We start from the raw sequence: 13189 nt of genomic DNA on the forward strand, positions 1-13189 counted from the left end.
ACCAGTGTGTGAGTCCCAGGGGTGCCCCCATCCCCACCACGTCAAGGGGTACACAGGGACCAGGCATCCCAGGTCTCTTCCCGCCCCTAATGCTCGGCCCTCCCGGCCCTGCAGATCACGGTGCACAAGCAGGACACGTGCACCCTGCTCAGCAACGCACAGCCCCACAAGTGGAAGGTGCTGAGCGGCGGCGGCGAGGCTGAGGTGCCGAGCGTGTGCTTCATCCTGCCGCCCCCCAACCCCGAGGCGCTGGATGCGGTGCGGAGGTGAGCACGGCCCCACGGTCCCCGCTGACCCCCGGCACCCACTGGCCCTATGGGAGCCCCCAACTGAGGGCTCCCACTGCCCCCCGCTGCTCACACTGCATTTCTGCAGGCTGGAAGCTGAGCACCAGGAGCTGCTGGAGCTCTGGCACCAGCTGCACCAGGACCTGCGGAGCCTCAGGGCCTGGCAGTGCCTGACCCGTGACATGCGGCAGATCCAGGCCTGGTCCCAGCTCACGGTGAGTGCCCTGTGCCATTCCCCTGCTGCTCCTGCTGTGTGCATGGGTCCTGGTGCAACATGGGCTCCTGGTGTGTGCATGGGTCCTGGTGCAACATGGGCTCCTGGTGTGTGCATGGGTCCTGGTGCAACATGGGCTCCTGGTGTGTGCATGGGTCCTGGTGCACACATGGGCTCCTGGTGTGTGCATGGGTCCTGGTGCACACATGGGAGTCCCAGTGCCCACACTTGTCTGGGTGCACACGTGTCCTGGTACACACGCTGTGTCCTGGTGCACCCATGCTGTGTCTCGATGCACGTGTGTCCTGGTGCACACACACTGTGTCCCAATACATGTGTGTCCCAATGCGCATGTGTCCTGATGCACACACACCGTGTCCCAATGCACACACACTGTGTCCCGATGCATGTGTGTCCCCATGCACACACACTGTGTCCCAATGCACGTGTGTCCCAGTGCACACACACTGTGTTCTGATGCATGTCCCAATGCACACACTGTGTTCTGATGCACGTGTGTCCCAGTGCGCACACACTGTGTCCCAATGCACGTGTGTCCCCATGCACACACACTGTGTTCTGATGCACGTGTGTCCCCATGCACACACACTGTGTCCCGATGCACGTGTGTCCCAATGCACACATATTGTGTCCCGATGCACGTGTGTCCCAGTGCACACACACTGTGTTCCGATGCACGTGTGTCCCAGTGCACACACATTGTGTCCCGATGCACGTGTGTCCCAGTGCACACACACTGTGTTCTGATGCACGTGTGTCCCAGTGCACACACACTGTGTCCCGATGCACGTGTGTCCCAGTGCACACACCCTGTGTTCTGATGCATGTCCCAATGCACACACTGTGTTCTGATGCACGTGTGTCCCAGTGCACACACCCTGTGTTCTGATGCATGTCCCAATGCACACCCTGTGTTCTGATGCACGTGTGTCCCAGTGCACGCACACTGTGTCCTGATGCATGTCCCAATGCACACCCTGTGTTCTGATGCACGTGTGTCCCAGTGCACGCACACTGTGTCCTGATGCATGTCCCAATGCACACCCTGTGTTCTGATGCACGTGTGTCCCAGTGCACACACACTGTGTCCCGATGCACGTGTGTCCCAATGCACACACATTGTGTCCCGATGCACGTGTGTCCCAGTGCACACACACTGTGTCCCGATGCACGTGTGTCCCAGTGCACACACCCTGTGTTCTGATGCATGTCCCAATGCACACACTGTGTTCTGATGCACGTGTGTCCCAGTGCACGCACACTGTGTCCTGATGCATGTCCCAATGCACACCCTGTGTTCTGATGCACGTGTGTCCCAGTGCACGCACACTGTGTCCTGATGCATGTCCCAGTGCACACCCTGTGTTCTGATGCACGTGTCCCGATGCACACACTCCGTGTCCCGGTGCACTCACTGCATCCCGGTGCTGACGCGTGGTGCTCCCGCAGTTCCGCACGCTGCCGCCCGAGGAATGCCGCCAGGTGCTGCAGAGCCTGGAGATGCACTACCAGGAATTCCTGCGGGAGAGCCGGGATTCGCACAGCTTCGCGCCTGAGGAGCGGCAGCAGCTGCAGCGCGAGTACGAGGCCTGCACCCGGCACCACGACCGGCTGAGGCGTGGCCACGAGAAAGGTGGGATCCGGCCCTGCGGCACCGCCGCATCCCTGTGGGTGTGGGGAGGGGAGAGGGGGGAGAGGAGACGGCCCTGGGGGTGGGAGCAGATCAGGGTGATGCTGACCCGTCCCTATGGATGGGAACAGATCAGGGTGATGCTGACCCGTCCCTATGGATGGGAACAGATCGGGATGATGCTGACCCGTCCCTATGGATGGGAACAGATCAGGATGATGCTGACCCGTCCCTATGGATGGGAACAGATCGGGATGATGCTGACCCGTCCCTATGGATGGGAGCAGATCGGGATGATGCTGACCCGTCCCTATGGATGGGGAGCAGATCAGGATGATGCTGACCCATCCCTATGGATGGGAACAGATCAGGATGATGCTGACCCGTCCCTATGGATAGGGAACAGATCAGGGTGATGCTGACCCGTCCCTATGGATGGGAACAGATCGGGGTGATGCTGACCCGTCCCTATGGATGGGAACAGATCGGGATGATGCTGACCCGTCCCTATGGATGGGAACAGATCAGGGTGATGCTGACCCGTCCCTATGGATGGGAACAGATCGGGATGATGCTGACCCGTCCCTATGGATGGGAACAGATCAGGATGATGCTGACCCGTCCCTGGATGGGGATGGGATGCTGACATGGATGGGAACAGATCGGGATGATGCTGACCCGTCCCTATGGATGGGAACAGATCAGGATGATGCTGACCCGTCCCTATGGATGGGAACAGATCAGGGTGATGCTGACCCGTCCCTATGGATGGGAACAGATCAGGATGATGCTGACCCGTCCCTATGGATGGGAGCAGATCGGGATGATGCTGACCCGTCCCTATGGATGGGGAGCAGATCAGGGTGATGCTGACCCGTCCCTATGGATGGGAACAGATCAGGATGATGCTGACCCGTCCCTATGGATGGGAACAGATCAGGGTGATGCTGACCCGTCCCTATGGATGGGAACAGATCGGGGTGATGCTGACCCGTCCCTATGGGTGGGGACAGATCAGGATGATGCTGACCCGTCCCTATGGATGGGAACAGATCGGGATGATGCTGACCCGTCCCTATGGATGGGAGCAGATCGGGATGATGCTGACCCGTCCCTATGGATGGGGAGCAGATCAGGGTGATGCTGACCCATCCCTATGGATGGGAACAGATCAGGATGATGCTGACCCGTCCCTATGGATAGGGAACACATCAGGGTGATGCTGACCCGTCCCTATGGATGGGAGCAGATCGGGATGATGCTGACCCGTCCCTATGGATGGGGAGCAGATCAGGGTGATGCTGACCCGTCCCTATGGATGGGAACAGATCAGGATGATGCTGACCCGTCCCTATGGATGGGAACAGATCAGGGTGATGCTGACCCGTCCCTATGGATGGGAACAGATCAGGATGATGCTGACCCGTCCCTATGGATGGGAACAGATCAGGGTGATGCTGACCCGTCCCTATGGGTGGGGACAGATCAGGATGATGCTGACCCGTCCCTATGGGTGGGGACAGATCAGGATGATGCTGACCCGTCCCTATGGATGGGAACAGATCAGGGTGATGCTGACCCATCCCTATGGATGGGGAGCAGATCAGGGTGATGCTGACCCGTCCCTATGGATGGGAGCAGATCAGGATGATGCTGACCCGTCCCTATGGATGGGAACAGATCAGGATGATGCTGACCCGTCCCTATGGATGGGAACAGATCAGGATGATGCTGACCCGTCCCTATGGATGGAAACAGATCAGGATGATGCTGACCCGTCCCTATGGATGGGGAGCAGATCAGGGTGATGCTGACCCGTCCCTATGGAAGGGAACAGATCGGGATGATGCTGACCCGTCCCTATGGATGGGAACAGATCAGGGTGATGCTGACCCATCCCTATGGATGGGAACAGATCGGGATGATGCTGACCCGTCCCTATGGATGGGAACAGATCAGGATGATGCTGACCCGTCCCTATGGATGGGAACAGATCAGGTTGATGCTGACCCGTCCCTATGGATGGGAACAGATCAGGGTGATGCTGACCCATCCCTATGGGTGGGGACAGATCAGGGTGATGCTGACCCGTCCCTATGGGTGGGGACAGATCAGGATGATGCTGACCCGTCCCTATGGATGGGGAGCAGATCAGGGTGATGCTGACCCGTCCCTATGGATGGAAACAGGTCAGAATGATGCTGACCCATCCCTATGGATGGGGAGCAGATCAGGGTGATGCTGACCCGTCCCTATGGATGGGAACAGATCAGGGTGATGCTGACCCGTCCCTATGGATGGGATCAGATCAGGGTGATACTGACCTGTCCCTATGGATGGAAACAGATCAGGATGATGCTGACCCATCCCTATGGATGGGAATAGAGTGGGATGGTGATGGCCAATCCCTATGGATGGGAACGGAGCGGGGTGGTGCTGACCCGTCCATGTGGATGGAAAAAGAGTGGGATGGTGCTGACGTGTTCTTACCAATGGGAATGGTGCGGGACAGTACTGGCCTGTCCCTATGGATGGAAATGGAGTGGTTCAGAGCTGACTCATCCCTATGGATGGGAATGGAGCGGGACTGTGCTGACCCATCCCTATGGATGGGAATGGAGCGGGACTGTGCTGATTCATCCTTATGGATGGAAACAGAGTGGGACTGTGCCGACCCATCCCTATGGATGGGAATGGAGCGGGACTGTGCTGATTCATCCTTATGGATGGAAACAGAGTGGGACGGTGCTGACCTGTCCCTATGCATGGGAATGGAGCAGGACTGTGCTGACCCATCCCTATGGATGCGAACAGAGTGGGATGGTGCTGACTCATCCTCATGGGGGCGGATGGAGTGGGACATTCCTGACCCATCCCCATGGGTGTCCCCACAGGAGAGCAGGATGAGTCCCTGTGCCAGAGCTTCCTGTCGCGGCTGAAGGAGCTGAGCCTGCAGCTGCAGCACTGCGAATCCAGCACCATCCATCGCCTGCGGCTGCCACTTGACAAGGATCCGCAGGTGGAATGCGCCCGGCGCATCACGGAGCAGCAGGTGACGTGTGTCTGACACCCGGAGAGTGCATGGGGCATCCAAAGCAGTGCATGAGGCACCCAGAGCTGTGCATGGGGCACCCAGAGCAGTGCCCAGCACCAGGAGCAGTGCCTAACACCAGGGCAGGGGGGTTGGAGCTAGATGATATTAAGTTCCTTTCCAACCCTAACTATTCTATGATTGTATAATTCTGTGAGGCACCCAGGGCAGTGCATGGGGCACCCAGAGTAGTGCATGGGGCACCCAGAGCAGTGCCCAGCACCAGGGCGGGGGGGTTGGAGCTAGATGATATTAAGTTCCTTTCCAACCCTAACTATTCTATGATTGTATGATTCTGTGAGGCACCCGGAGCCTTGCATGGGGCACCCAGAGTAGTGCCCAGCACCAGGAGCAGTGCATGGGGCACCCAAAGCAGTGCATGGGGTATCCAGAGCAGTGCATGGGGCACCCAGAGCAGTGCCCAGCACCAGGAGCAGTGCATGAGGCACCCAGAGCAGTGCATGGGGCACCCAGAGCAGTGCCCAGCACCAGGAGCAGTGCATGGGGCACCCGGAGCAGTGCCCAGCACCAGGAGCAGTGCATGAGGCACCCAGAGCAGTGCATGGAGCACCCGGAGCAGCGCCCAGCACCAGGAGCAGTGCATGAGGCACAGTGCCCTGCACTGTGCTGGCTCTGCAGGCTCAGACATTTCTCGGGGCTCTGCTCCTCTCCTCCGGCACGAGGGTCTGTGTCCCATGGAGTGAGGGCCCTTCCTGTTCCCGCAGCAAATCCATGTGGAGCTGGAGGGCATCAGGAGGAGCCTGGGCTCCCTCGGGGAGGAGGCGCAGGAGGTGCTGGCACAGGTGGAGCCCCCCGGCTCAGCCCCGATGCTGCGCTCGGAGCTGGAGGTGACGCTGCAGAAGATGGAGCAGGTCTACAGCCTGTCCAGCATCTACCTGGAGAAGTGAGTGTCCGGGGCACATCCCGGCCCTGCCGGGGCAGACATCAGGTGGGGTGAGCTGGGTCTGATGGGGTCTGCACTGGGTCGGGGCAATCCCAGCACAGACCCAGGCTGGGGGCGAGGGGCTGGGGCCTGAGGAGCAGGACTTGGGGTGCTGGGGGAGGAGAAGCTCCCCAGGACCCGGCTTCAGTGAGCGCTGGAGCCCAGAAACCCCCGTGTGCTGGGTGCAGCCCAGAGCGGGAGCAGCAGCTCAGGGAGGGGATCCTGCCCCTCTGCTACGGGAAGGGGAGAGCTGAGAGCAGCTCCAGAGCCTGAAGTGGCTGCAGGGAGCCTGGAGAGGGCCTGTGACAAGGGAGGCAGGGATGGGAGGAGGAGGAATGGCTCCAATGGGGAGAGTTGATGGGATCTTGGGAAGCTCTTCCCATGAGGGTGCTGGGGCACTGAAAAAGGTTGAAGGGAGAAGCTGTGGCTGCCCCATCCCTGGCAGTGCTCAAGGCCAGCTTGGATGGGGCTTTGGAGCAAGCTGCTCTCGTGGAAGGTGTCCCTGCCCATGTCAGGGGGTTGGTACTGGAGGAGGTTTGAGGTCTCTTCCAGCCCCAACCATCTCATGGTTCAATGACGGTGACCGTTCCAGTGTCTCCCTCCCATCCCATGGTCTCTGTCCCTGTCTCTGCTCTCTGCAGGCTGAAGACCATCAAGCTGGTGATCCACAGCACGCAGGGGGCTGAGGAGCTGCTCAGGAAGTACGAGGACCAGCTGAAGGACGTGCAGACGGTGCCGGCGGATCTGCAGGAGCTGGAGGCCACGCAGGCAGAGCTGAAGGTAATGAATGGCGTTGGCAGCACTGTGCCGGGGCTGTGGGGTGACCTGGTGCTGACGGCACTGCTCTGTGTGCCGCAGCGGCTGCGGGCGCAGGCCGAGGGCCACCAGCCCCTCTTCAGCACCTTGGAGACCGACCTCAGCAAGGCCAAGGAGGTGAACGAGCGCATGGTGCGGGGCCACAGCGAGCGGGACGTGGACCTGGAGCGGTTCCGGGAGCGGGTGCAGCAGCTGCTGGAGCGCTGGCGCGGGGTCCTGGCGCAGGCCGACCTGCGGCACCGTGACCTGGAGCAGCTGGGCCGGCAGCTGCGGAGCTACCGCGAGAGCTGCTCCGCGCTGCGCTGCTGGCTGCAGGAGGCGCGCCGGCGGCAGGAGGAGATCCAGGCCGTGCCCATTGCCGACGTTGCCAGCGTGCGGCAGCAGCTGCTGCAGGAGCAGGTACGTGCGGTGCAGCCGGTGGGGCTGGGTCTGCTGGATCCGCCGGCACTCCCGGAGCTCATCCCTGTTTGTCCCTCAGGAGCTGCTGGAGGAATGCGACCGCAACAAGGAGAAGGTGGAGGAGTGCCAGCGCCACGCCAAGCAGTACATTGACGCCATCAAGGTGCGCAGTGGGGCTGGGGCTGTTGGGGAGGAGCTGGGAGTCCTGCTGGGACACAGTGTAATGGGCCATGCATCCTCTGCAGGACTACGAGCTGCAGCTCGTGAGCTTCAAGGCGCAGGTGGAACCAATGGCATCCCCAGCCAAGAAACCCAAAGTGCAGTCCGCGTCTGACAGCATCATCCAGGAGGTGAGGGGACCCCGAGCCTAAACCTGACCCTAAACCTGACCCCTAACCCTAAACCTAATGACCCCATCCCTCATGGCATCTTCCAGGAGGTGAGAGAATTCTAGCCCTCAACCTGACCATGACAGTGACCCTGACACCAAATCCTAATCTAATCCTTACAGTAATCTAACCCTAATCTGACACTAAACCTAAGCCTAAACATAACCTTAATCTTAACACAAACCCAGCCCAACCCTGATCCTAAACCTAACCCATAGAATCATAGAATAGTTAGGGTTAGAAAGGACCTTAAGATCATCCAGTTCCAACTGCCCCGCCATGGGCAGGGACACCTCACACTAAACCATGGCACCCAAGGCTCTGTCCAACCTGGCCTTGAAGGGAACCCATGATCTTCATGATCTCAACCCTAGCCCTGAAGCCACAGCCCTTTGCCAAAGGTGGAGGTACAGGGCTGGTCTGCATCTGGCCCCACCACTGCTGGTGTGCCGCAGAGTGTCATGGTGCGCTGTGGTGTGCCATGGTGTGCTGTGGGCACTCTGTTCCTGCTGACCACCATCCTCTGCCGCAGTACGTGGACCTGAGGACGCAGTACAGCGAGCTGACCACACTCACCAGCCAGTACATCAAGTTCATCACCGAGACGCTGCGGCGGCTGGAGGATGAGGAGGTAGGAGCGCGGCAGCACCGCGCCGGCTGCATCCTTGCTGCTGCACAACACTGGGGCTGCTGGTGTGAGGCAGCTGCCGCCCCGTCACTAACGCTGCCGTGGCCCCTAACTCTGCTGCACCCGGTGCTGGTGGCCGGGCTCTGGTGGGACTGTGATGCCCAGCTCTGGTGGGACTGGTGGTAGGACGCACTTCCCAGATACACAGCGCAGGCACATGGCTGCACGGTGCTGGCACCATGGGGTCCGCTCTCCGTGACCTCTCTAACTCTTGGTTTGTGCCTCCAAGTCAAGATGCTTTACTGGTGCTTTGCCTTGGGGGATGTTTGTTGGTGGTGGTGGGGAGCTAATGGAGGGTAAAATAAAGCCCAGAATGACTCTGGCATCCCTGCACCAGGTACTCACCCCACGCATGTCCCCCTCGCGCCGCACCGCTCCTCACCCTCCTCTGCCTCTGCCCCCACTCCTGTGGCCTTTCTGAGGGGACGTGGCCCAGTGGCACAGGGGGTCCCGCTCACCCGCATGTGCCCGGCATGGGGCATGCGCCTGCCTCGCCTGCGGTGCATGTGGCATGAGACTCGATGGCACGGCCACTGAAGGGCCTCAGGCTGGCGTGTGGCGCGTGGTGGCAAGGCCGGAGCTTGTGCTGCTCTCCACATCATTGAGGCTTTCCTGGTGGCTCCTTCCTCCCACCTGCTCCCTCCGTCCCACTCATCCTGATGCTCCATCCCCAGGTAGTCGGTGGCTTTTGGCGCTGGCCCTTCTGTTGTGGTGAGCCCCAGTGAGCGCAGGAGGCTCCTGGCTGGCTCTGGGCATGCTGGTGCTCAAGCTGCTCGCTCCTGGTCTCCATCGCTCCGGGCTTTGCTTGCGCTCTGTTGCTCTGTTCCTCTCCTCTCTGTGGTGCCTGGGGCTGCGCTGCTGCCGCTGTCCCAGCTGTGTTCTCTTGTGCCACGCGTCTTCTGGAGCTGGCGTCACCGCCTCCGGGATCCGGAGCCATTGCAGGCGCATCCCGCGCTCGTGTGCGTGGCCGCAGCCCGGTCACATCCCTTTGTGATCTCTTTCTTTCTCCCCCCTCTGTTTTCTCTGCTCCCCCTTCCCGCTCCAGAAAGCCGCCGAGAAGCTGAAGGAGGAGGAGAGGAAGCGGCTGGCGGAGGTGGAGGCGCAGCTGGAGAAGCAGAGGCAGTTGGCCGAGGCGCACGCCAAGGCCAAGGCGCAGGCAGAGGCAGAGGCGCAGGAGCTGCAGCTCCGCATGCAGGAGGAGGTGGCCCGGCGCGAAGTGGTGGCCGTGGACGCGGAGCAGCAGAAGCAGAACATCCAGCAGGAGCTGCTGCAGCTGCGGCAGAACTCGGACCACCAGATCGAGGCCAAGGTGAAGCTGATTGAGGAGGCCGAGTCCAGCCGCAAGAAGGTGGAGGAGGAGATCCGGGTGATCCGGCGGCAGCTGGAGAGCACGGAGCGGCAGCGCCTGGGCGCCGAGGCCGAGCTGCGCGACCTGCGGGCGCGCGCCGAGGAGGCCGAGCGGCAGAAGCGGCAGGCGCAGGACGAGGCCGAGCGCCTGCGCCGGCAGGTGAAGGACGAGAGCCAGAAGAAGCGCGAGGCCGAGGAGGAGCTGGCGCGCAAGGTGCGGGCCGAGCGCGACGCGGCGCGCGAGAAGCAGGAGGCGGTGGCGGCGCTGGAGGGGCTGCGGCTGCAGGCGGAGGAGGCCGAGCGGCGCCTGCGGCAGGCGGAGGCCGAGAAGCAGCGGCAGATCCAGGTGGCGCAGGAGGCGGCGCAGCGCAGCGCTGAAGCCGAGCTGCAGAGCCGGCGCCGCTCCATGGCTGAGCAGACGGCGCAGCTGGAGCTGTCGCTGCAGCGCGAGCACGTGGCCGTGGCGCAGCTGCAGGAGGAGGCCGAGCGCCTCAAGCAGCAGCAGCGCGAGGCCGAGCAGTCGCGGGAGGAGGCGGAGAAGGAGCTGGAGCGCTGGCGGCAGAAGGCCAACGAGGCGCTGCGGCTGCGGCTGCAGGCGGAGGAGGTGGCGCACCAGAAGACCCTGGCGCAGGAGGAGGCCGAGAAGCAGAAGGAGGACGCGGAGCGCGAGGCCCGCAAGCGCGCCAAGGCGGAGCAGGCGGCTCTGCGGCAGAAGGAGGCAGCCGAGGAGGAGCTGGAGAAGCAGCGGGAGCTGGCGGAGGGCACGGCCCAGCAGAAGCTGGCGGCGGAGCAGGAGCTGATCCGGCTGAAGGCGGAGATGGACAACGGGGAGCAGCAGCGGCTGCTGCTGGAGGAGGAGCAGTCGCGGCTGAAGGAGGAGGTGAGCGAGGCCATCCAGAAGCGGAAGGAGGTTGAGGAGGAGCTGGCCAAGCTGAGGGCCGAGATGGAGGTGCTGCTGCAGAGCAAGGCCCGAGCGGAGGAGGAGTCGCGCTCCAGCAGCGAGAAGTCGAAGCAGCGGCTGGAGGCCGAGGCCAGCAAGCTGCGGGAGCTGGCGGAGGAGGCGGCGCGGCTGCGTGCCCTCTCCGAGGAGGCCAAGCGGCAGCGGCAGCTGGCGGAGGAGGAGGCTGGGCGGCAGCGCGCCGAGGCCGAGCGCATCCTGAAGGAGAAGCTGGCGGCCATCAATGAGGCGTCGCGGCTGAAGGCGGAGGCGGAAATCGCGCTGAAGGAGAAGGAGGCAGAGAACGAGCGGCTGCGGCGGCTGGCGGAGGACGAGGCGTACCAGCGGCGGCTGCTGGAGGAGCAGGCGGCGCAGCACAAGCAGGACATTGAGGAGAAGATTGCGCAGCTGAAGCGCAGCTCTGAGAGCGAGCTGGAGCGGCAGAAGGGGCTGGTGGAGGACACGCTGCGGCAGCGGCGGCAGGTGGAGGAGGAGATCCGTGCGCTCAAGGCCAGTTTCGAGCGGGCCTCGGCAGGCAAGAGCGAGCTGGAACGGGAGCTGAGCCGCATCCGCAGCGAGGCCGAGGAGGTGCAGCGCAGCCGCGAGCAGGCAGAGCACGAGGCTGAGCGGCAGCGGGCACTGGCGCTGCAGGAGGAGGGCCGGCGGCGCGAGGCCGAGGAGAAGCTGCAGGACATCCTGGCGGCTGAGGAGGAGGCGGCGCGGCAGCGGCGCCTGGCGCTGGAGGAGGTGGAGCGGCTCCGGGCCATGGTGGAGGACGCACGGCGGCAGAAGGAGCTGGCGGAGAAGGAGTCGGAGCGGCAGGTGCAGCTGGCGCGGGAGGCGGCGCAGAAGCGCATCGCGGCAGAGGAGAAGGCGCGGGTGGCCGCCATGCAGCAGCAGGAGCAGGAGCTGCAGCAGGTGCGGCAGCAGGAGCAGAGCCTGGTGGAGCGGCTGCGCGACGAGGCCGAGCGTGCGCGGCGGGCGGCCGAGGAGGCCGAGCTGGCGCGGGGCCAGGCCGAGCAGGACGCGGGGCTGTCGCGGCGGCGCGTGGAGGAGGCCGAGCGGCTGAAGCAGCGCGCGGAGGAGGAGGCGGCGGCCACGGCGCGGGCGCAGGCGGCGGCCGAGGCGCTGCGCAAGGAGGCGGAGCTGGAGGCAGCGCGGCGGGCGCAGGCCGAGCAGGCGGCGCTGCGGCAGAAGCAGCTGGCCGACGCCGAGATGGAGAAGCACAAGAAGTTTGCGGAGCAGACGCTGCGGCAGAAGGCGCAGGTGGAGCAGGAGCTCACCAAGGTGAAGCTGCGCCTGGAGGAGACGGACCACCAGAAGAACATCCTGGACGAGGAGCTGCAGCGGCTAAAAGAGGAGGCGGGCGACGCCGTGCGGCAGAAGGCGCAGGTCGAGGAGGAGCTCTTCAAGGTGCGGGTGCAGCTGGAGGAGCTGGCGAGGCTGAAGAGCCGCATCGAGGAGGAGAACAAGGCGCTGATCCTCAAGGACAAGGACAACACGCAGAAGCTGCTGGCGGAGGAGGCAGAGAAGATGAAGCAGGTGGCCGAGGAGGTGGCGCGGCTCAGCGTGGAGGCGCAGGAGGCCTCGCGCATGCGGCAGCTTGCCGAGGATGACCTGGCGCAGCAGCGGGCGCTGGCCGAGAAGATGCTGAAGGAGAAGATGCAGGCGGTGCAGGAGGCCACGCGGCTCAAGGCCGAGGCTGAGATGCTGCAGAAGCAGAAGGACCTGGCGCAGGAACACGCCAAGCGGCTGCAGGAGGACAAGGAACAGATGCAGCAGCGCCTGGCCGAGGAGACCGAGGGCTTCCAGAAGACGCTGGAGGCTGAGCGCCGGCGGCAGCTGGAGATCACGGCCGAGGCCGAGCGCCTCAAGCTGCACGTGGCGGAGATGAGCATGGCCCAGGCCAAGGCAGAGGAGGAGGCCAAGAAGTTCAAGAAGCAGGCAGAGGAGATCAGCGAGCGGCTGCACCAGACTGAGCTGGCCACGCAGGAGAAGATGACGCTGGTGCACACCCTGGAGATCCAGCGGCACCAGAGCGACCAGGACGCGGAGAAGCTGCGCCAGGCCATCGCTGACCTGGAGCAGGAGAAGGAGAAGCTGAAGCAGGAGGCGGCGTTGCTGCAGCAGAAGGCGGAGGAGGTACTGGGTGACTGGGTCCCCTTAGCAGTGGTGGCACGCAGGGACCTCCTCCCCTTCCCCGGCCACGCGGAACCAGGTCCTGGCCGCCGTCACCGCAGCCCCTGTGGCGCGGGCACAGGCACGGAGCTGCTGCACTGCCTGTGCCTCCAGCCCATGTCCGTACCCCAGCTGCTGGGCTGCCGGTGAGGCAGGACCCCCACGCTGTGGGTCAGGGGTGTGGGTGGAGCCGGCATTGGTGCAGCGATGCAAACCCCACAGTGGGTGTCAGGGCAGGACCTGCTCCTG

General features: G+C 63.1%; 1 protein-coding gene across 1 annotated transcript in view; it reads left to right on the forward strand.

Annotated features, from left to right (window-relative positions):
* Positions 1-13189, forward strand: part of PLEC (plectin) — a 68182-nt gene that overhangs the window by 21128 nt on the left and 33865 nt on the right. The window contains exons 21-31 of the mRNA XM_057411174.1: positions 115-266; positions 376-502; positions 1972-2155; positions 5047-5204; positions 5969-6147; positions 6828-6966; positions 7045-7401; positions 7481-7564; positions 7647-7751; positions 8323-8421; positions 9524-12904. Coding sequence (XP_057267157.1) covers positions 115-266; positions 376-502; positions 1972-2155; positions 5047-5204; positions 5969-6147; positions 6828-6966; positions 7045-7401; positions 7481-7564; positions 7647-7751; positions 8323-8421; positions 9524-12904 — 4965 coding nt within the window. The remainder of the gene's footprint in view (positions 1-114; positions 267-375; positions 503-1971; positions 2156-5046; positions 5205-5968; positions 6148-6827; positions 6967-7044; positions 7402-7480; positions 7565-7646; positions 7752-8322; positions 8422-9523; positions 12905-13189) is intronic.

The sequence above is a fragment of the Pezoporus wallicus genome, unplaced genomic scaffold, assembly GCF_028554395.1.
Source record: "Pezoporus wallicus isolate ANWC-B61680 ecotype Strahan unplaced genomic scaffold, APGP_CSIRO_Pwel_v1 contig_10120, whole genome shotgun sequence".
In the NCBI taxonomy this organism is placed as follows: domain Eukaryota; kingdom Metazoa; phylum Chordata; class Aves; order Psittaciformes; family Psittacidae; genus Pezoporus; species Pezoporus wallicus.